This window comes from Mauremys mutica, chromosome 6 (genome assembly GCF_020497125.1).
Source record: "Mauremys mutica isolate MM-2020 ecotype Southern chromosome 6, ASM2049712v1, whole genome shotgun sequence".
NCBI classification, from domain to species: Eukaryota; Metazoa; Chordata; order Testudines; family Geoemydidae; genus Mauremys; species Mauremys mutica.
This window is the reverse complement of record NC_059077.1, coordinates 119,380,573-119,404,031: the sequence shown is the minus strand read 5'-3', so window position 1 is coordinate 119,404,031 and position 23,459 is coordinate 119,380,573. Positions and strand designations below refer to the sequence as shown.

At 47.1% G+C, this 23,459-nt stretch overlaps 1 protein-coding gene across 2 annotated transcripts in view; it reads left to right on the top strand.

Moving 5' to 3' along the window:
• LOC123372776 (glyoxylate reductase/hydroxypyruvate reductase-like) overlaps positions 1-15,769 on the top strand; it is a 99,586-nt gene extending 83,817 nt beyond the window's left edge. The window contains exons 5-9 of one of the 2 annotated variants that reach the window (XM_045021235.1): positions 5,108-5,196; positions 7,363-7,467; positions 8,950-9,085; positions 9,616-9,746; positions 15,040-15,769. In XM_045021235.1, coding sequence (XP_044877170.1) covers positions 5,108-5,196; positions 7,363-7,467; positions 8,950-9,085; positions 9,616-9,746; positions 15,040-15,161 — 583 coding nt within the window. In that variant the 3' untranslated portion in view covers positions 15,162-15,769. Of the gene's footprint in view, positions 1-5,107; positions 5,197-7,362; positions 7,468-8,949; positions 9,086-9,615; positions 9,747-10,844; positions 12,208-15,039 lie in introns of those variants that run through there. The other variant, XM_045021236.1, reaches the window with a different exon arrangement.
• The last annotated feature ends 7,690 nt before the right edge of the window (positions 15,770-23,459 follow it).

Sequence of the window (23,459 nt, the reverse complement as noted above, 5' to 3'; positions counted from 1 at the left end):
TGGGTAGGGAACTTGGAGCTAGGGTTAGCGTTCCTATGGGTAGGGAACGTGGAGCTAGGGTTAGGGTTCCTATGGGTAGGGCACGTGGAGCTAGTGCTCGGGTTCCTATGGGTAGGTCTTCCCGCACAAGGGTTAAGGTTCCTAGGGGTAGGGGACGTGGAGCTAGGTTTAGGGTTCCTATGGGTAGGTCTTCACGCCCTAGGTTTATGGTTCCTATTGGTACGGGACGTTGAGGTAGGGTTAGGGTTCCTATGGGTAGGTCTTCCCTCCCTAGAGTTAGTGTTCCTATGGGTAGGGGAATTGGACCTAGGGTTAGGTTTCTTATAGGTAGGGAACGTGGATCTAGGGTTAGAGTTCCTATGGGTAGTTCTTCCTGCCGTAGGGTTACGGTTCATATGGGTAGGGCCCATGGAGCTGGGTTAGGGTTCCTATTTGTAGGGAACGTGGAGCTAGGGTGAGGGTTCCAATGAACAGGGAACATGGAGCTAGGATTAGGGTTCCTCTTGGTAGGGGACTTGGAGCTTTGATTAGATTTCCTATGGGTAGGGAAGGTGGAGGTAGGGTTACGGTTCCTGTAGGTAGGTCTTTCCGCCCTAGGGTTAGGGTTCCGATGGGTTGGGAACATGGAGCTAGGGTTATGGTTCCTTTGGGTAGGTCTTCCCTCCCTAGGGTTAGGGTTCCTATGGGTAGGGAACGTGGAGCTAGGGTTAGGGTTCCTATGGGTAGGGAACGTAGAGCTACGGTTAGGGTTCCTACAGGTAGAGGACTTGGAGTTAGGGTTAGGGTTTCTATGGGTACGGAACGTGGAGCTAGGGTTAGGGTTCTTATAGGTAGGGGACTTGGAGCTAGGGTTAGGGTTCCTATCGGTAGGGGACTTGGAGTTAGGGTTAGGGTTCCTATGGGTAAGTCTTCCCGCCCTAGGCTTAGGGTTCTTATGGCTACGGGACTTGGAGCTTCGGTTAGCGTTCCTATGGGTAGGTCTTCCCGCCCTATTGTTAGGTTTCCTTTGGGTAGGGAACGTGGAGGTATGTTTTGGCTTCCTATGGGTGGGTCACGCGGATCTAGGGTTAGGGTTCCTATGGGTAGGGGACTTGGAGCTAGGGTTAGCGTTCTTATGGGTAGTGGACTTGGAGCTAGGGTTGGGATTCCTATGGGTAGGGCACGTGGAGCTAGTGCTACGGTTCCTATGGGTAGGGGACGTGGCGCTAGGTTTAGAATTCCTATGGTTAGGGCACTTGTAGGTAGGGTTAGGGTTCCTATGGGTAGAGCTTCCCGCCCTAGGTTTAGGGTTCCTATGGGTAGGGCACTTGGAGCTAGGGTTAGGGTTCCTATTGGTAGGGGACTTGGGGCTAGGGTTAGGTTTCCTGTGGGTAGTTCTTCCCGCCCTAGGGTTAGCGTTCCTGTGGGTATGGGACTTGCAGTTAGGGTTAGGTTTCCTATGGGTAGGGAACGTGGAGCTGGGATTAGCGTTCTTATGGGTAGGGAACGTGGAGATAGGGTTACGGTTCATATGGGTAGGGAACGTGGATCTAGGGTTAGGGTTCCTATGATTAGGGAATTTGGAGCTAGGGTTAGGGTTCCTATAGGTAGGGGACTTGGAGATAAGGTTAGGGTTCCTATGGGTAGGGAACGTGGAGCTAGGGTTAGGGTTCCTATGGGTAGGGAACGTGGAACTAGGGTTAGGGTTCCTATAGGTAGGGGACTTGGAGATAAGGTTAGGTTTCCTATGGCTAGGGAACGTGGAGCTAGGGTTAGGCTTCCTATTGGTAGGGGACTTGGAGCTAGGGTTCGGGTTCCTATGGGTAGGGAACGTGGAACTAGGGTTAGGGTTCCTATAGGTAGGGGACTTGGAGATAAGGTTAGGGTTCCTGTGGGTAGGGAACGTGAAGGTAGGGTTAGGCTTCCTATTGGTAGGGGACTTGGAGCTAGGGTTCGGGTTCCTATGGGTAGGGCACGTGGATCTAGTGCTCGGGTTCCTATGGGTAGGTCTTCCCGCCCTCAGGTTAAGGTTCCTAGGGGTAGGGGACGTGGAGCTAGGTTTAGGGTTCCTATGGGTATGGAACCTGGAGCTAGGGTTAGCGTTCCTATGGGTAGGGAACTTGGAGCTAGGGTTAGCGTTCCTATGGGTAGGGAACGTGGAGCTAGGGTTAGGGTTCCTATGGGTAGGGCACGTGGAGCTAGTGCTCGGGTTCCTATGGGTAGGTCTTCCCGCACAAGGGTTAAGGTTCCTAGGGGTAGGGGACGTGGAGCTAGGTTTAGGGTTCCTATGGGTAGGTCTTCACTCCCTAGGTTTATGGTTCCTATCGGTACGGGACGTTGAGGTAGGGTTAGGGTTCCTATGGGTAGGTCTTCCCTCACTAGGGTTAGTGTTCCTATGGGTAGGGGAATTGGACCTAGGGTTAGGTTTCTTATAGGTAGGGAACGTGGATCTAGGGTTAGAGTTCCTATGGGTAGTTCTTCCTGCCGTAGGGTTACGGTTCATATGGGTAGGGCCCGTGGAGCTGGGTTAGGGTTCCTATTTGTAGGGAACGTGGAGCTAGGGTGAGGGTTCCAATGAACAGGGAACATGGAGCTAGGATTAGGGTTCCTCTTGGTAGGGGACTTGGAGCTTTGATTAGATTTCCTATGGGTAGGGAAGGTGGAGGTAGGGTTACGGTTCCTGTAGGTAGGTCTTTCCGCCCTAGGGTTAGGGTTCCGATGGGTTGGGAACATGGAGCTAGGGTTATGGTTCCTTTGGGTAGGTCTTCCCTCCCTAGGGTTAGGGTTCCTATGGGTAGGGAACGTGGAGCTAGGGTTAGGGTTCCTATGGGTAGGGAACGTAGAGCTACGGTTAGGGTTCCTACAGGTAGAGGACTTGGAGTTAGGGTTAGGGTTTCTATGGGTACGGAACGTGGAGCTAGGGTTAGGGTTCTTATAGGTAGGGGACTTGGAGCTAGGGTTAGGGTTCCTATCGGTAGGGGACTTGGAGTTAGGGTTAGGGTTCCTATGGGTAAGTCTTCCCGCCCTAGGCTTAGGGTTCTTATGGCTACGGGACTTGGAGCTTCGGTTAGCGTTCCTATGGGTAGGTCTTCCCGCCCTATTGTTAGGTTTCCTTTGGGTAGGGAACGTGGAGGTATGTTTTGGCTTCCTATGGGTGGGTCACGCGGATCTAGGGTTAGGGTTCCTATGGGTAGGGAACGTGGAGCTGGGGTTTGCGTTCCTATGTGTAGGGAACGTGGAGCTGGGGTTAGCGTTCCTGTGGGTAGGGAACGTGGAGCTAGGTTTAGTGTTCCTATGGGTAGGGAACATGGAGCTAGGGTTAGGGTTCCTACGAGTAGGGAATTTGGAGCTAGGGTTAGGGTTCCTTTGGGTATGGGACTTGGAGCTAGGGTTAGGGTTCTTATGGGTAGGGAACGTGGAGCTAGGGTTAGGGTTCTTATAGGTAGGGGACTTGGAGCTAGGGTTAGGGTTCCTATCGGTAGGGGACTTGGAGTTAGGGTTAGGGTTCCTATGGGTAGGACTTCCCGCCCTAGGGTTAGGGTTCCTATGGGTAGGGAACATGGTGCTAGGGTTAGGGTTCCAATGGGTACGGAACGTGGATCTAGGGGTAGGGTTCGTATTGGTAGGGGACTTGTAGCTAGGGTCAGGGTTCCTATAGAGGTAGGTCTTTCCGCCCTAAGGTTAGGGTTCCTATGGGTAGGGAATATGGACCTAGGGTTAGTGTTCCTATGGGTAGGGGACTTGGAGCTAGGTTTAGGGTTCCTATGGGTAGGGGACTTGGAGCTAGGGTTAGGGTTTCTATGGGTGGGGAACGTGGAGCTACGGTTAGGGTTCCTCTGGGTAGAGAACGTGGAGCTAGAGTTAATGTTCCAATGGGTAGGGGACTTGGAGCTAGGGTTAGGGTTCCTATGGGTAGGGAACGTGGAGCTGGGGTTAGCGTACCTATTAGTAGGGAACGTGGAACTAGGGTTAGGGTTCCTATTGTTAGTGGACCTTGAGCTAGGGTTAGGGATCCTATGGTTAGGGAACGTGGAGCTAGGGTTAGGGTTCCTTTGGGTAGGTCTTACCGTCCTAGAGTTTGGGTTCCTATGGGTAGGGAACGTGGAGCTAGGTTTAGGGTTCCTATAGGTAGGGGACTTGGAGCTAGGGTTAGGGTTCCTATGGTTAGGGGACTTGGAGCTAGGGTTAGGGTTCCTATGGTTAGGGGACTTGGAGCTAGGGTTAGGATTCCTATGTCTAGGGCACGTGGAGCTGGTGCTCCTGTTTCTTTGGGTAGGTCTTCCCGCCCTAGGGTTAAGGTTCCTAGGGGTAGAGAACGTGGAGCTAGGGTAAGGGTTCCTGTAGGTAGGGGATGTGGAGCTAGGTTTAGGGTTCCTATGGGTGGGGAACGTGGAGCTGGGGTTAGCGTTCCTATTGGTAGGGAATGTGTAGCTAGGGTTAGGATTCCTATGGGTAGGGAACGTGGAGCTAGGGTTAGGGTTCCTATTGTCAGGGGACTTGGAGCTAGGGTTAGGGTTTCTTTGGTAGGGAACGTGGAGCTAGGGTTATGGTTCCTATTGGTAGGGGACTTTGAGTTAGGGTTAGGGTTCCTATGGGTAGGGGACTTGGAGCTAGGGTTAGCGTTCTTATGGGTAGTGGACTTGGAGCTAGGGTTGGGATTCCTATGGGTAGGGCACGTGGAGCTAGTGCTACGGTTCCTATGGGTAGGGGACGTGGCGCTAGGTTTAGAATTCCTATGGTTAGGGCACTTGTAGGTAGGGTTAGGGTTCCTATGGGTAGAGCTTCCCGCCCTAGGGTTTGGGTTCCTATGGGTAGGGCACTTGGAGCTAGGGTTAGGGTTCCTATGGGTTAGGCACTTCCATCTAGAGTTAGGGTTCCTATGGGTAGGGTACTTGGAGCTAGGTTTATGGTCAGGGCCGCCAGTGTGGGCAAGTGGCTATAGGCGTTCTTGTAACTTCCTCCTGGCCAGTGTTGGAGACAGGACTACTGACTTAATTCAAGCCTTGGTCTGACCCAGTCTGGCAGTTCAACCAGAGCTAAATAGAAACAGCCTCACATTCCAAAGTGCCAGGGAAGGGTGGATGCTGTACTGTGTATGCCTGAAATAGCTTCCAATGATATTTTAAAGCGGTGGCTGGGGAACCTGGAAGCCTCTGTGGATGTGTGGCTATGGTCTGACAGACAGCACTGTGGGGATTCTAGGACTTGGAAGAATAGGTAAGTTGCAAAATCCGTGTAGAGTTTTCATAGAGAGCTGGCCAAAATGGTCTGTATTTTGATTTCTTTTGCTAAAAAATCAAATGGATGAAAAGAGACCAAAAAAATCAAACAGAGTTAGAGTCAAAATCTGAGTATTTTTGAAAAGTGTCAACAATTTAAAAAATCATGAGGTTGCTTTTTTTTACATTTCTGTTTTTATAGCCATGCATATAAAAAAGTAGATCTGGCCAACATTTTAGAATTTGCCAATTTTTAAAAAATTGACACATTTTGCAAAATTCTCCTCTTCCAATGTTGCTCCTCAAATGTGTTCAACATTTGAGAATGAAGGAAACCTGTTGACAAAACTTTTCATGAATATTTTTCCTTTTTGGATCAGTTCTAATAAAAACACCATTAAGTGCTTCCACTTTGTTGCTTATACATTTCTAATGTGATAGTGGTGGATAGATCTAGATTTCAAGTACTGATTTTATATAGGTCTGATAGTCTACTACCTCGCATCGTAAGACCTCATTTATACCTGTGCAATGTCAGTACTGCTGGTGTAAACGAATGAAGAATTCTTATGTGGCAGTCTACACTTTGCACATTTGTCAGTAGAGCCGGGTAAAATTTGCTTGGCAAATAATACATTTGCCACAGAAAATGAATTTTGACGAGGCACTGAAACTACTTGAGAATTGTGGTCAAATTTGGCAAATAGTTTTAACCAAAAAATGATTTTTTTTCCCCCTGAAAAGGTTGAAATGGTTCATTTTGGCCATTTTGAAACAACACGTTTTGACTTTTTGTTTGAAGCAATGTTTCATTTAGAAATGTAGCTAATTAAATAAAAACAAAAAGGAAGATTCAAAGCACCTGAAAATGACCCAAAATGAAATGGAAAACTGGTAAAAAATTGTTTCAGGTCAAATAAAATGATTTGGTGACCCCAAAACTATTTTTTCAGAGCTTTTCCCCCCCACAATGAGAAATACTGAAAAAAATCAGTTGTGGTTTGAAACCAACCAATTTTTTCAGATCCCCCATCCCCCGACCAAAACATCAATTATTCACTCAGCTCTGCTTCTAATTGACAACATAAAGTGTTGGGCAGTGGAAAACCTTTTAGCCTCTGTGGCTATTTCATCCCTCGATCTGCTAAAATCCTTTCAAAACCCACTAAATTCCACGTAAGCGCTATTAAATCCACAGGGGTGAATTTTGCCCTCACGGCACGGTGTAGAGCAGGTTAGGATTACAATAAAAGTATTTGCTGTATTTGCACATTGGCATCAATTGGATTAGCAGGTGATCAGCATCTCTGAAATTGGGCCACTTTGTAGGTTCCTAAATATGGAGTTGTGTCTCTAGGTTTAAAAATGTCGCCTCTTTGCCTCAGTTTCCCCATCTGGACTGTGGACAGCAGACTTAATCCTGTTTGTTTACGCACCCCATCAGGTTGTCATGAGAGTGAGTCGGTGTTTGTAAAGTGCATGGAGGAAGAAAGGCGATTGTTATTAGGTTTCTTTACCGTCACCGCAAGAAAGTAGGACAATGGATGCACTTCCTGGGGCATGGTTACTTGCCAGACTATTTAATAACAGCACTAACCAAATCCAGTTGGTTACTAAACAAGACACAGGAGTGTTCTTTGCAGTCAGGGCTGGAAGTTATGGTAGGGGCTCAGCAGCTTGTTCTCATCTCCCACCAGTCCCGCAGAAAGCCCCTCAGCCAAAACACTTGGGCGAGAAGAGGTCCCAGACTGGCATGTGGATGCCTGTTCTTCATGGCATCATCCCATCTCGACACCGAACAGATTATTCCCCTGTGTTCAGTAAATCTGGCCCGGTCATTCTACAGTGACCTCTCCACTCAGCAAGTCCCTCTTCCCTTGGGAATGAGCTGAGGGGTGGTTTCTGGAAGGGACTGCTGCCATGGGCCTCCATGGATGTCCTGAGATCCATGCAGATTTGGGGGACCCCTCACAGGTGTAGGGAGGTGGACACCTGCTTATCCCACAGGGCAGTAAAATCCCTCTCCACAACGTGATGATGTAAAGGAAACTCACCTTAGGGATTCCTGCACCCTGCACACTGGTTCTCCTGCAGAGGGGGAGAATTTGCACAGCAGATGAGCAGCGATAAGGTGGAACTCATGGCTGTAATTCCCACTTTTTAGGAGCAGCTGTCACGGCCCGGTTAAAGCCATTTGGAGTCAAGAGATTCCTCTATGCCGACACTGGCCCGAGACCTGACATGGCCACCAAGATCCCGGCCGAGTTTGGTAAGATGGAACAGACCGTTTTTCAGACAGTGGAGAAGTCCAGCTGGAGTCCCACCTCACCAATGCAAAGCCTGAACTGCTGGAAAGAATGTTTTCCTAACTACCTGGCTAGGGAGCTTCCTGCCTTGCATGTGTATGGGCTGTGCAGTGGTGGCTTTAGTTTAGATTAAAAATAGAGGTAGACTGCGGTTCCCCCAGCCATCCTTTCAGAACACCCCCATTTAAAGCCATGGCCTCCCCCCACCAAAAAACATGAGATTGCCATAGAAATGATGAGATTTTAAAAATCATAAGTAACTGATTCCTTTTATTTGAGTTTCTGAGCCTGTAAGGGTCTCTCGCCTTTTCATGTTTTTCCGCACTCGTGAGACCCGGAAATATGCTTTTTATAACATTTTTAAATGAAAGCTGAGATTCTCATGGAAACACATGACTCCAGGAGCTGGGGCTTTAAGAAAAACACTCAATTTTGGGAGACTCGAGATCAAACCATGAGAGCTGGTGACGTCCCTTAACTCCAGAGAAGCAGTTTGGTTTAAAAGCTTTTCCCTCCCTATTTATTTAGCCACAAGCCTTTTTGTATCATTTCCAAGGGGTAGCCCGTCACGTCAGCATATTGCAAATGACATGGTTGATTCAAAGCCCAGGGAAGTCACTGAGCACAGATGTAATTAAGTGCGACCAATCACCCCCATGCCGTATTATCCAGACAATACACACAGAAAGAGTTTGCCCCCAACTGCTGTGACTGCAGAATCTAAAACAGTAAAATGGCTCTTTCTGCAAATGTACTTTTAATGCATTTCATTGGTGTAACTTGCTCTGTGCCTCGAGGTATGTCTCCCAGACTAGCCATCATGCCCATTCTCAGCTGGGCATTTTGAACTGTGACCTGCTGACCAGCCACATCCACCGGGGGGGAAGGAGTGGGGGACACTCCAGGCCGAAGGGGTGGGGAGCTGCCCCCACGTGCTCTGCCCCAGGGCCCCACAAACCCGCCTCTGGGTACGCTGATTGCAGATGGGGAGGGCTTGTCAGAAAGCTGCAGGCCTGTGGAACTCGGAGGATGTCAATAACTACCTTAAACTGGACTAACCAGTCCCACTTGGAGGAAATTGTTTTTACATTAATTTACAGTAAACATCAAATATGTTGGGCCCCCAAGAATATTCAGACTAAGGCCATAGGATTGGAAGGGGCCTCCTGGGACATCGAGTCCAATCCCTCCTACGGCAACCCTGTATATCATCCCATTTACAAACTTATCAAGCTCCATCTTAAAACTAGTTCGATTGTCTGCCCCACTGCTCCTATTGGAAGGCTGTTCCGGAGCCTCGCTCCTCTGGTCAGAAACCTCTTTCTAGGTCAGTCTGTTATCTGTGGACTCTGGTCAACGCAGCGCAAAGATAAATCTGAGGCTTTTTCCAATGGTATGTGCCTTTTTTTTTAATCTCTGCAGCCTTTCTGCTTTCTTCTGAATAGTGCCACTGGAGGAATTGGCTCGGCATTCGGACTTCATCGTTGTGTGCTGTGCCTTAACGCCTGAAACACAGGGCATCTGTGGCAACGGTCTTTTCTCCCTAATGAAGGATACTGCCATCTTTATCAACACCAGCAGGTGAGGTAGGACAGGAGGGAAAGAAACAGCTTAGAGCCAAGGCTCAGCAAGATAAACACACAGATGTCACACTGGAGGACATAAACTTCTGACACAAATCCTTCCATGATCATAGAGGGAGACAAGATTTATATTCCCAACTCTGACAGCAGCCCAGCTCAATAAAATAATATCAACTTTCAAGCAATTATTAAAAATAAAGGGCTTTCGTTGGTGTAATCCGACAACACGCTGATTGAGGGAGATGTATCATGACACAGGCAAATCCCATCCAGAGGATTCGGTCTCATTAGATAAGCTGATCCCACACATAATACAGTATGAATCGTGCCGGAGGACAGAACTGTAAGCCCCTGGCCTCAGAGTTTATTATAAAGCAGCCTCTAAGATCAGCCTGCTGTGCACTCCAACTTCATCCAACCCCGTTGTTAAAGCTTTCACCAGATAATTAAGGCTCTTAGCTGCTAGAACAGCTACACAGAGAAGATGTCCAGAAGTTGATAGATACTTTGTTTTTCTTTTCCCAACAGGGGTGGTGTAGTGAACCAGGAAGACCTGTACCAGGCATTGGTCAATGGTCAGATTGCAGCTGCTGGTCTGGATGTCACAGAGCCCGAGCCTCTGCCTACAGATCATCCTCTTTTTAAACTTAAAAACTGTGGTGAGTCTGTGTTGACAGCTGCTACTGCCGCCTGAAGAGCGGTGGCTGAAAATGGTGATTTGGGAATTTAAAACTATGGCCTGATTTCTAGAGCAGGCAGCCTATACCTGCGCTGGTTTGTAGTTGTTTCGATGGAACAGTATTCCTTCGGACAAGGCAGCTGCCTTGATATGAAAATGTTTTGGGAGAGCGTGTGAATTTTGACAACAGGAGGAAGTTGACAGTAATAATTTAGACTTTTTATAGTTCATTTCAATATTGTCAAAATGTTTACCTTGCTGAAATGAAACATGTTTCATTTTGACTTTATTGTTTCGATCCATTTCAGTGAAACTTTTTTATATTATATTCAAATCACAATTGTAATATTATATTAGATTTGTAGCTCATAATTACTACTATGTATACTAATTAATATTTTGTGTTATATTATAATGTTTTGACACTATCAAAACACAATGTTTGGATGTTTCCAAATTAACATTTTTTTTAAATTTCTGTTCTGTGGCAGAATTTCTAAATTTTGACCAATTCAGAATGAAACCAAATTTCAAAATGTCAGAATTTCCCACAAAATAGAAATTCCAGTTTCCAGCCAGCTGAGGGGTTCATTTCTGCATGTTTGTTTTTCCAGTGATCTTTACAATCCTGTGGATTCTGCATATCAATTAATCTCCTTTAAGAGATGTGCATCCTGGAATAAAAAATAATAGGTCAGACCCTCAGCTGGTATAAATCAGTATAACTCCACTGTAGTCAATGGTGCTGCACCAGTTTACCCCAAGGTGCATGGATAAAGACACAACTTTAACTCTGCATTAAAACAGTCTTGATTTCCATGATCACATTATTTCTTAATAATAAGTACAACATCATACACAATGTTTGTGCTGTATACACCCTTGTATGTCTTATCATTTTCCCTATTCTTTTTCTATGACCACTAATTTCATTGTCATAAAGGGCCAGTAAATCAGTACTGACTTAGGGTCAGATCCTCAGCTAATTACATCACATGAGGATTTGATCCTTTGACCTTCCCTCTAATTTAGCCATTTGGTCAATACTAGTGTCCTGTATTTTCTTTTCAATCAACAGAAGTGAAAGTCCTTTAGGGGCAAATTAGGGAAGGAGGCAGTTAACTACAAATTTGGTGGCTTAGATGTGCCCGTACATTTTCACCCTTGCTCTAAGACAGATACTGGATGTGTAAGTATGGCTTGCTGTGTATTTCCATGGGCCTCACTTGTCTGGCATACACAAAGTAAAACATAACACTACAAAGTGTTTATCTAAAGCTCTAGGCTATTGCATTTATTTGGCAAGTTGCATAGCCTATATTCATTATCGATGTGCTGTAATGCATCCACACAAGGAGGTTGAATTAACTAGCTATGATACAGATCCCCCAATCCCCAGCCTCAGTGTATTTATTGTGAGAACATCCCTCAGAGGTAGGGAAGTGCCATTGTCAAGATGAGAAACTGAGATTAAGTGACCAGAAATCTGTGGTAGAGCAAGGAATTGAACTTGAGTCTACCAGAAGTGCAAGCTAGGGCCCTAGCCGCTGGACTAGACTTCCTCTCCAATTAAGGTTGCATGGACCACCTTGACTGTCAGAGGACTCAGCGGGGCAACCCTTGTGTTCCAGTGACATATTTTTCTCTGGAATTTCTGGTGGGTTTTTAAAAGAAAAAAGATGAGGAAAAAGAGGAAAAAAAACATTCAAAAGCAAGTGCTTCACTCTGCAGACCTTTGCTGGAGTGCAAAGAATTCATAATGACGTGTAAATTCCATATTGTGGAACTATTTAGCAAGATACCATCAGAAAAACAGCTCCCATGCCTTTAAAAGGCCCACGCCAGAGCTCTGGTCCCACCAACCTCAGGAGTGGTACAACAAGCCCATCAAAACAGTGTTATACAAAGAGTGCCAGAGCGCTCCCTAACCCTCATGGCAACTTACAGGAAGCTAGGCCCCGCTCTGTGCTCCATCACCTTTGCGCTATGTTCCAGTGGGAACGTTGCTGAAAAGGGTGGCAAGGATATTTTTACAGTGGGGGACATGTATTTGCTTTACTCCCCGCCTTAAATGGCTGAACTGGGTTTGCTCAAACTACCAAAACAAAAAATCACATGCCAGAAGAGACCAAACCTAAAACATCGTAGCCCCAAAGCCAGAAGCTTCAGTAAGTTCTGAGTGAGATACGCGAGACTGGAGATGCCGTGTTAGAAGGGAAACTGCTACATGAACTTACCTACAGCAATAACAGCTACCGCCCCGTCTGCTAACATTCAGGGGGCTAGGGTCTGGCCTGGCAGTGGGAAACCGAGCCCCGGGACCCATGCTGGGCAGGTCTGTACAGGGCCGGCTCCAGGCACCAGCATTCCAAGCCGGTGCTTGGGGCGGCAATCTGCAAGAGGCGGCAGTCCCTGTGTTTTTGCCCCCAAGCAGTGTGCCAAATTGCCACCGCAGATGGCGGGGGCAGTCCGTGTGCCGTTAGGGCAGCTGGTGCATTTCTGTGGTGGCAGCAATTCGGCGGCAGTTTTTATGTTCAGCTGTCTGCAGCGGTGCAGCTTCTGTCTTCCGGCAGAAACGCACGTGCCGCCCTAGCGGCACACGGACTCCCCCTCCCAACCCCCCGTCCACAGCGGCAATTCGGCACGCTGCTTGGGGCAGTGAAAACAGTAGAGCCGGCCCTGGGTCTGTAGATCATGTTTGACAAATAGCATGAACTGGCTATAGTCAACCCATCTTTAAAGGTGTTGAACTCTGTCTACATGAGGCGTAAAGGCATGTCTAAAAGCATTGGCCCGCACGGTGTCAAGGATGACCTATTTCCTTAGTCTAGGCCGGGCCTTGGTTGCCAATTTAAAACCAGCCCAGCTGGGTAGTCATTACCACATGGTGACAGTTAGGCGGCCTGTGCAGAAAGAGTGCAGTAGCTTTGCCATGTCCAGGGAACAGAGCTTCACATCATACCAAACCGCCAGGTGTCAGCTCCTCGGGGCACAGACTGTCTTTTTGTCCTGTGTTTGTACAGCACCTAGCACCGTGGGGCCCTGGTCTGCAGCTGGGCTCCTAGGCACCACAGTATTACAAATAATGCTAACAATGAGCAGTAGTTTGCATTTTCACTGGTCATCCCAGAAGTGAGCCCAAGGAGAGGCTGGGCCATGGAACTCACTCAAAGCTCTTCCTAGCTGAATGGGAACCTTTTCTGGCATGGCAGTAGCTAAACAGAGGTATGCATTCTCCTAGGCTGCCACTTTCCAAGAGCATTACAAATAAACACACATGCCGTCTCCTTCCCCTGCACACCCCCAGGAGCCAGGCTCATGTGCAGCCCAACCGGCGTGTGTACCTGCCTGCGGCCCAGGAACGTCCCTGTGCATGTTATACCATCCATAGCAAAAAAAAATGTTAAGTACATCAGAAGCAGGAAGCCTGCTAAACAACCACTAGGGCCACTGGATGATCAAGGTGCTAAAGGAGCACTCAAGGACGATAAGGCCATTGCAGAGAAACTAAATGAGTTCTTTGCATCGGTCTTCACGGCTCAGGATGTGAGGGAGATTCCCAAACCTGAGCCATTTTTTTTAGGTGACAGATCTGAGGAACTGTCCCAGATTGAGGTGTCATTAGAGGAGGTTTGGGAACAAATTGATAAATTAAACAGTAATAAGTCACCAGGACCAGGTGTTCTGAAGGAGTTCTGAAGGAACTCAAGTGTGAAATTGCAGAACTACTAACTGTAGTCTGGTTTCAGAGTGGTAGCCACGTTAGTCTGTATCAGCAAAAACAACGAGGAGTCCTTGTGGCACCTTAGAGACTAATACATTTATTTGGGCATAAGCTTTCATGGGCTAAAACCCACTTCATCAGATGCATGTAGTGGAAAATACAGTAGGCAGGTATATATACACAGTACATGAAAAGATGGGAGTTGCCTTACCAAGTGGGGGGTCAGTGCTAACGAGGCAATATAATTAAAGTGGAAGTGGGCTATTATCAACAGTAGAATACCAAGGGAGGAAAAATCATTTTTGTAGTGGTAATGAGGCCAATGTATGAGGAGAGATTAATAAGACTGGGACTTTTCAGCTTGGAAAAGAGATGGCTAAAAGGAGAAATGATTGAGGTCTATAAAATCATGACTGATGTAGAGAAAGTAGATAAGGAAGTGTTGTTTACTACTTCTCATAGCATGAGAACTAGGGGTCACCAAATGAAATTAATAGGCAGCAGGTTTAAAACAAACAAAAGGAAGTATTTCTTCACACAACACACAGTCAAACTGGGGAACTCCTCGCCAGGGGATGTTATGAAGGCCAAGATCATAACAGGGTTCAAAAAAGAACTAGATAAATTCATGGAGGACAGGTCCATCAGTGGCTATTAGCCAGGATGGGCAGGGATGGTGTCCCTAGACTCTGTTTGCCAGAAGCTGGAAATGAGCGAAAGGGGATGGATCACTTGATGATTGTCTGTTCTGTTCATTCCCTCTGGGGTACCTGGCATTGGCCACTGTCAGAAGACAGGATACTGGTCTGACCCAGTAAGGCTGTTCTTATGTTCTTATCCGTCCGGTCGCTTTGCCTGTTCTGGTCTTGTGAGCCACCAGGGGAGTGACATTTATAAGAATCCGGTAGGATTTGACTAAAACATCATCTTAACTTTAAAAATCCTTTTAAAACCCTGCAGGATTCGTGTAAATTTCAATCCCCTGCCAGCTCACCCGGACAGAGCAGGCAGGCAGAGCGGCGGGTCGATGTGACTTGCATGCAGACAAAACACAGCTAGTAGGTCTAGTCTTAAGCTGGCCATTCCTGGCAGTGCCCTTTCAATCCTCTGGGCTTGCAGCCCCCCCTAGCAAATCCAGCTCAGTTACAAGGGGTGAAGAGGCCTCTGTGAAGAGAACAATTCCCCACCTCTGTCAAACAATCTGTATTTCCCCCCTCCTGTCCTTACACGTCCTCCTGGAATCATTTTAGCCTGGTGTATTCCCATGCAAAGTGCAGCAGTGCAGGTCAGGGCCCTAACAAGATCCAGCATCAATGGAATCCTGGTGTCCTCAATGGGCTGTTGCTCAGGAGGAAAGTGCGGTCTGTCCCGGGAGCCGATCGTCTCCCATGGCCAGGGCAAACGCTGTCAGGGGACATCTGCACAGTGGGTGATGAATGCTGGTGAGAGGGTGAAATAAATTCACAGCAGGGCAGGCCCTTTGATTGCGATTGCAGGTCCCGGCACCGAGAAATGATCTCTCTGAACTTTGTTCCCTTTCCGTTTGCAGTTATTCTCCCCCATATCGCCAGCGCTACGGTGGCTACCCGGAACGCCATGGCTGCCTTAGCTGCCAGCAATTTACTGGCGGGCCTTCAGGGAAAAGCCATGGGCAAGGAGGTGCCACTCTGAGGGGGGAACGCAAAGCGCTCACTCTCCTTGTGCTCACCCTCCTGCAAACCGCCCCTGGCCTGGATGAATCCAGCCTGCCATTGCTTGGAGCTGTTTGATTGGCGGAGGTCCCACGGCAAGCTGTTGGAGGGCGAGAGCACCATTGTTTTCTTCACCGAGAGAAAGAATAGGCCAGGTCTACTGATGTCTCAGCTATCCTGTGTCCAGTTCTTGGGAGCCAGCAGCCCATCTCCCTCTCCTCTCCCATTACCAACGTGCTGCAGCTCAGCATATGTATTACATATTGTGCCGTGTCTCCCCACAGCGTTCGGTGCTGCTGGAGGGTATATGGACAACGCCCCCTCCCCCCCCCCCGACATTAGCAGCTGGTTACAGCGAGTATGTTCTGCTCGTTGCTGGACGTGAATGTCACCAAGAGATAAGCAATCGCTTTCGAATGTGACCTTTTTTCTTAAAGCTAACTTGGCATTTGCTAAGGGGGAGAGGGTTCATTAAAATTGTCTGTAGTCTTATTGTGCATTAGGCAATCAGCAGGGAAGATCTCCAGGAAATTTGCATTTTTAGAATGGGCACGTTCCCAGAAATAAAATGTATAACATTGTTATCAACCTTGGTACTTTTTTTTTTTTAGTTTAATTTTCTTTGTGAATTCAGATTATGTTCTCCTTGTTACGCTGAAACTTCTGAAAGCTACTGTCCATTAACGATATGAAAAGACCTTTCCATTTCTACTGTGTTAAAAAAGATGGTTGCCAAACTGCAAAAGTTTTGAAGTTCCTAATTAACCAAAATGAAATCTTTATACCCACCTCTTGTATTTTCTTCCTCGTATCTTAGTGTCTTATTTCAGTGCAGCACGTTACATCTGCTGCATCAAGAGTAAGATTCTCAAGGGTTTTATTTTTCATACTATGTGCTTCATTTGTCCCCAGTCACCATGTGTATTTTCTCAGTGGCTGCATATTTATTTTACTGACAGTAGATGTGATTCATCATACTCCGACTGGAAATTATTACTAGGTCTTCTTTTTCCCCAGTCACAGCGTGTAAAAAGGACTAAAATGATGGTGTTGTCTGAGGAAGAGAAACACATAGGGGCGGGGGCGAGGGAGGCGCAAATGCATCAATGACTTTAGACAGTGGTGTAACTTACATGTGTGATTTCAGTGTGCTGGAAAATAAGTGTAAGGGGTAAAGTGGTGAAAATGAGTGGGCCAGTCTGGCTTTCAGTGTGTGTGCAAAATGAATGTCTCGTGCACACCCAGGCTATGCCTCCACTGGAGTTTTAAGGTGAGGGTGGACTGGACAAGTTGTAGTTTTACTGAATCCTAGAGGAGAACCTAGAGCCCATCTCAACCAGCTAAATCAAGGCAAATCAATTTGTCAACCCGGTCTATTCCTAAGCCATGTGCTTGGAAGCAGAGCACGGTGGCCAACTCCTGCTTCCCCTTCCTGGTGCAAGTGATCACTCTGTCTTCACTGGGGCTACTCACTTGAGTAAGGGAACAGGATGTGTTCCACTGTTGACCAGTCCACAAGTAGGATAAACCCTTTGATGGGCTGTTGTCTCAATAATTTACCACTCGTATAGGGAGATTCAGATTCCTTACAAGTCCCCTAACTCTTTTGGCCAAAACCCTAGGGTTCTTCTGGCGTATCTGTACTCACCTGCACAGTGCTTCACCAACTACACTGCTGTTTATACCCGTGCTAGCTGGGCATGCAGTGTGTGTCCTCTACACACCACCATAAAGGAAACCTATCTGAAGAGATATAGCTTGGAACATTCAAAGGAGTTAAGTGCCCAAACCCAATTGGCTGCACTTCCTGAGGTTCTATTGGAAATCCCGAGCTCTTGCCTATTTTGCTAACCCAGAGGAATCTCCCTGGACGTCAACAGAACTGCTCACGTAAGGAAAGCGGCCATTGAAAAGCCTGACCCCAAAGGAGCTCCTGGAATATTTGGAGTGAGACTCACTATCTGTTTAAGGGACTTATCCAGCTCCCATCATTGTAGTCTCTGAGCACCTCACAATCTGTAATGATCTAACCTCACAGCACTCTTGGGGGACAGGGCAGTGCCATTATCCCCATTGAAGAAATAGAGAATTGAGACACAGAGATCCTAAGTGCCTGATCCAAGGCCCCCTCCCCACAGCAGAGACATGCTCCTCGGTCTCTCAGCTTCTAGGCCAGCAACCTAACCCCAGATCAGCCTGAACCAGCAAGAAGTTTCTAAAGAAGATGGATTTTTTATTTTCGCGTCCCAGTTCCTGGATCGTTATTTAAAACGTCCAGCCATGTCTGAGGTGACCTAGTGCTAATTCTGTGCAGATTTACAGTTGCTGACTTCCTGTTAACTTCAGCGGCGTATAAATCAGCACAGAATTTGGCTCATTACTCATTGGTGCATTCCCTCTTCGTAGGTTCTTTCTGGACAAAGGCAGGTTGATTTGGATTCGCCTGTGTTTTCGCCTGTGTTGCCTGCTGACAACATAATGTATTATTCACCTGCCTGGTTTGTGTCCATCACAGTCTGCGCACCATCAGTACATTAAATGTTAGGTCACTAAAGTTTAGACACGAGAGCTGGTGGGAGGATGACAATTCTCTTTTGAAGCAATTTTCAAGGTTTGAAAGTTGGTCTCTACGTTGGGATGAAAACTTCTGAATATTTTTTACTTATTGGAATGGCGTCAAAGTGTCCATTTTCTGGTTGAAACCTCCATATGAAATTTTGTAGGGGTCCACAAATGAAAAAAGTTTGCAAACCACAGCTGTAAAGCATGAGTCTCACCCGCTGCCTCTGACAAAAGCTTTATGGAAACAGCTACATGTTGTCAAAAATGTTCCAACCAGTTCTAGGAGACAAACCACAGAGAGTGGCTGGGATGGGTGCAATGGAGACATCTACTAGTTAAATTGGTGCATGTATAGTGTTACCTCTTTTTGACTCAAGCAGTTAGCTAGTTTTCAGGGTCTAGTTGGTTATTTCCATTAGGAGGAGAAACTGCTGGTGGAGTCAGGTGCTTCTTTGATGCAATCCTGTATACATACAAAATCCTGTTTCCCTGAACACAGCAAGAATCAAACAGTATGACACAGTTACAAGCCTCTTTTGGTCAGCACTCAGCCCAAAAGCTCTCTCTTAGCTTTTTCTCTTGATCTTGCTACCACTGCTCTGGCAGTGTCTGGAGCTTCTTTGGTCTTTCTGTGTGTTTCTGTTGGTTGTTTCGCTCGCTCGCTCACACACATGCACGCACACACACACCCTCCCTCCACCAACCTGTGCCCCAACCCCTGCATTCACTATGTCAGTCTCTAGGGAAAACCCCTTGAGCCACATGGCTCAGCTTCTACTCAAGCCTTGCCATGTGCCTGTGCTTTAGGTGGTGGCTCCTATTGTTTCAGAAACATGGTTCCATAAAGGAGCTTCGTTGTTTCTTACATTTATCCTGAAAGAAGGGCAACGGTTACTTCCACCAGCTTCAGTGAGGTTTCACCCAACCTCCCAGCATAACTATAGCATCATCCATTAGGCTATGGATTTTTGGTAGCCTATTGTTCATTTGTAGTAGCAAGAACATTATCAGAGGCAGAGCAACATGCATCTTTCTACAGCACTTGGCCTAAAGCTAGAAGTACAGTGGATTTATTAAATGTTTATTAAATGCTCAACAGCTTAGTCTTGGTGCACCTTCACAGACTACTTCCACTGTCTGGGCCCTGACGAGGACAGGTCACGGTGGGATGGGCAGGTGTCTGGTAGGAGCTTGTTGAGGCTAGAGAGAGGGAGGAACTAGCAGCAGAAAGACAGGTCAACACCGGAGAGAGTCTGAACTGTGCTGGGGGATGGAGCAAAGGGAGCCAGAAGGTTTGCCGGGGACATAGCTCAGGAGTGGGATAAGGCTGGCTAAGCTTCAGAGACACATCTCATTCTGGGGATGCTTATATAGGAGCAAATTTAAAAAACAGTAAGAGAACCAAAAAAGAGCCACTGTGGCTAAACAACCAAGTTAAAGAAGCAGTGAGAGCCAAAAAGGCATCCTTTAAAAAGTGGAAGTTAAATCCTATTAAGGAAAATAGAAAGGAGCATAAACTCTGGCAAATGAAGTGTAAAAATATAATTAGGAAGGCCACAAAAAGAATTTGAAGAACAGCTAGCCAAAGATTCAAAAAGTAATAGCAAACATTTTTTTAAGTACATCAGAAGCAGGAAGCCTGCTAAACAACCAGTGGGGCCACTGAAGGATCGAGATGCTAAAGGAGCACTCAAGGACGATAAGACCATTGCAGAGAAACTAAATTAGTTCTTTGCATCGGTCTTCATGGCTGAGGATGTGTGGGAGATTCCCAAACCCAGCGGCGGCTCCAGGCACCAGCGCTCCAAGCACGTGCCTGGGGCGGCAAGCCGCGGCGGACGGCCTGCTGGTCCCTGCAAGGGAGGCAGTCAGGCTGCCTTTGGCGGTGCGCCTGCGGGAGGTCCGCCGGTCCTGTGGATTCGGAGGCAATTCGGCGGCGGGTACGCTGAAGCCACGGGACTGGCAGACCTCCTGCAGGCAAGCCACCGAATCTGCGAGACTAGGGACCTCCCGCAGGCAAGCTGCCAAATCTGCAGGACCGGGGACCTCCCGCAGGCAAACCGCCGAAGGCAGCCTGACTGCCATGCTTGGGCCGGCAAAAAAGCTAGAGCCGCCCCTGCCCAAACCTGAGCCATTCTTTTTAGGTGACAAATCTAAGGAACTGTTGCTGATTGAGGTGTCATTACAGGAGGTTTTGGAACCCGTTAATAAACTAAACAATAATAAGTCACCAGAACCAGATGGTATTCACTCAAGAGTTCTAAAGGAACTCAAATGTGAAATTGCAGAACTACTAACTGTAGTTTGTAACCTACCATTTCTATCAGTTTCTGTACCAAATGACTAGAGGATAGCTAATGTGATGCCAATTTTTAAAAAGGGCTCCAGAGGTGATCATGGCAATTACAGGCCGGTAAGCCTGACTTCTGTACTGGGCAATCTGGTTGAAACTATAGTAAAGAACAAAATTGTCAGACACGTAGATGAACATAATTTGTTGGGGAAGAGTAAACATGGTTTTTAAAAGGGAAATCATGCCTCACCAATCTACTAGAATTCTTTGAGGGGGTCAACAAGCATGTGGACAAGGGGGATCCAGTGGATTTAGTGTATTTAGATTTTCAGAAAGCTTTGACAAGGTCCCTCACCAAAGGCTCTTAAGCAAAGTAAGCAGTCATAAAATAAGAGGGAAGGTCCTCTCATGGATTGGTAACTGGTTAAAAGATTGGAAACAAAGCGTAGGAATAAACGGTCGGTTTTCAGAATGGAGAGAGGTAAATAGTGGTGTCCCCCAGGGGTCTGTACTGGGACCAGTCCTATTCAACATATTCATAAATGATCTGGAAAAAGGGGTAAACAGTGAGGTTGCAAAATTTGCAGATGATACAAAACTACTCAAGATAGTTAAGTCCCAGGCAGACTGCGAAGAGCTACAAAAGGATCTCACAAAGCTGGGTGACTTGGCAACAAAATGGCAGATGAAATTCACTGCTGATAAGTGCAAAGTAATACACATTGGAAAACATACATCTAAAATGACGGAGTCTAAATTAGCTGTTACCACTGAAGAAAGAGATCTTGGAGTCATTGTGGATAGTTCTCTGAAAACATCCACTCAATGTGCAGCGGCAGTCAAAAATGCAAACAGAATGTGGGGAATCATTAAGAAAGGGATAGATAATAAGACAGAAAATATCATATTGCCCCTATATAAATCCATGGTATATCCACATCTTGAATACTGCATGCAGATGTGGTTGCCACATCTCAAAAAAGATATACTGGAATTGGAAAAGGTTCATAAAAGGGCAACAAAAATGATTAGGGTTATGGAACAGCTTCCATAGGAGGAGATATTAATAAGACTGGGACTTGTCAGCTTGGAAAAGAGACGACTATGGGGGGATCTGATAGAGGTCTATAAAATCATGACTGGTGCGGAGAAAGTAAATAAGGAAGTGTTATTTACTCCTTCTCATAACACAAGAACTACAGGGTCACCAAATTAAATGAATAGGCAGCAGGTTTAAAACAAACAAAAGGAAGTATTTTTTCACACAATGCACAGTCAATCTTGGAACTCCTTGCCAGAGGATGTTGTGAAGGCCAAGACTATAACGGTTCAAAAAAAGAACTCGATAAGTTCATGGAAGATAGATCCAGCAATGGCTATTAGCCAGGATGGTGTCCCTAGCCTCTGTTTGCCAAAAGCTGGGAATGAGTGACGGGATGGATCACTTGATGATTCCCTGTTCTGTTCATTCCCTCTGGGGCACCTGGCATTGGCCACTGTCGGAAGACAGGATATTGGGCTAGATGGACCTTTGGTCTGACCCAGTATGGCTGTTCTTATGAGTGAAATCATTTGTGAAGGTCTCCATCCCTGAATGCCATGTCTTCACGCCCCGCCGGCCCAGGGGCACCTTGCTATCAGTGCTGAGCGCATTGCAGCTCCTAGGCACTGAGGAGCAATGACGTTCGCATGCCAGCTTTGCAGAGCCCGGTGCAAAGGAAAGTGTGAGGGAGCCTCAGGCAGATTGGGACTGGGCAGGAGGAGGATGCTCATTAGGGAGATGGGAAGGAGGGGGGGGACAGGGCACTTGTCATGTCTGTGGTAGTGTCATAAGCAGGGAGCAGACCGACAGGGAAGATTTCAACCCCTGGGAGGGGGCTGGGACTGCGCAGTTCAAAGGAGGGGGAGTCAGGCCATCGAGAAGGGGATGAGCTACATTGCATGCTGGGACAAATGCTGACAAAACAAAGGCCTGCCACGGTGTGGCTGCACAATTAGGGTATCTATCTAGGGCTGGCCCTGTTAGCTGAGAAATCCCCAGGGAGCTCCTGCTTCTCTTAGCAGCATCCTCTCCTCACTGACTTTCAAGGCACGCTGCTTTGGTGTCTTCAAACAGCTCTGGGCTGAAAGCAGCTGGGGTGGTTTCACGCCCCCTGCCTCTCCCCAACCAGATGTATTTTCTTTCTGCTGTTTTGCCCTTTATTGATGGTGTGCAGAGCTCTGCTTTCCCTATGGGCAACTGAAATGCTGCTCCTGACTGTGATTTTGGAGGTGCCAGCTGATCAATAGGATAGCGCCAACGTGGTCCATGAAATAGCTGGCTCTGCACTGGGCCATGTTGTGCAGGATCTAAGCCGGCAGCTCAGCGATCCAATCAGACCTCTCTCACCGAGGCCCTACATTATGAGGCAATGGCCGCCTGCAAAACTTGTTACTTGTTTGTTTGCTGGTTAGTTAAATAGGTTCGCTGGGGACCGAGTCTGATCTCACTGACAACAGTGTGAATCCAGAGTAACTCCATGGAAGCTACTAGAGACAACTCCAGTTATTTTGCTGCTGCTAAGAGCAGAATTCATCCATTAGATAGTTGTGTAGAAGCAAAGTCTACCCTGCCTTGTATCCCTGGCCCCCACTCTGTAAGCAGTGGGGTTGCTCAGGGCAGAAGTTAGTCAGTTAGCTCCTATCACTTGGTGTTCCAGGGGGAGGGATAGCTCAGTGGTTTGAGCACTGGCCTGCTAAATCCAGGGTTGTAAATTCAATCCTTGTGGGGGCCATTTAAGGATCTGAGGCAAAAATCTGTCTGGGGATTGGTTCTGCTTTGAGCAGGGGTTGGACAACATGACCTTCTGAGGCCCCTTCCAACCCTGTGACAGCTTATGACTGTTCTGGCAGGCATCCCATGGTTCAAACTCCAGCTGAAGAAGCACATGCTGCTCACATATTAGCAAAGACACCATAAAAGCAAGTTAATGCACACACAGAACCATTGCCCAGGACTGCCCCAGAAGCAGGGTTCAGAAATCCCTGCTGTGTTCTGCCAAGCTACCACCTGCTGACCCATCATTGTTGCATGCAGGAGAGCTGGGCCAGCTTTCACAGTGAGCTACTGAAACTAAGGATGGCATAAAGAAATGCAAATATCTCCTCTTGACTTGTTTGCAGCTTTAAGTGTGTGAAACACAGAAGTGGTCTGATAACCTGTCTCTGGCCTATACCTGATGTTTCGGAGGAAGGAACAAACAACTAACCCTTAATGTACCTATTCAACTGACCAATCGTTTGTAGTGGTGGGAGATTCCTTTTGAACCCCAGAGCCCATCAGTGCATGCTCTGGACTCTGGAGCAATCGAACTGGGATTCCTTGTAACTTGATGACTTGGTTTCTGCATCCGACAATGTTATTCTTGGAGGTAAACAGCTGTT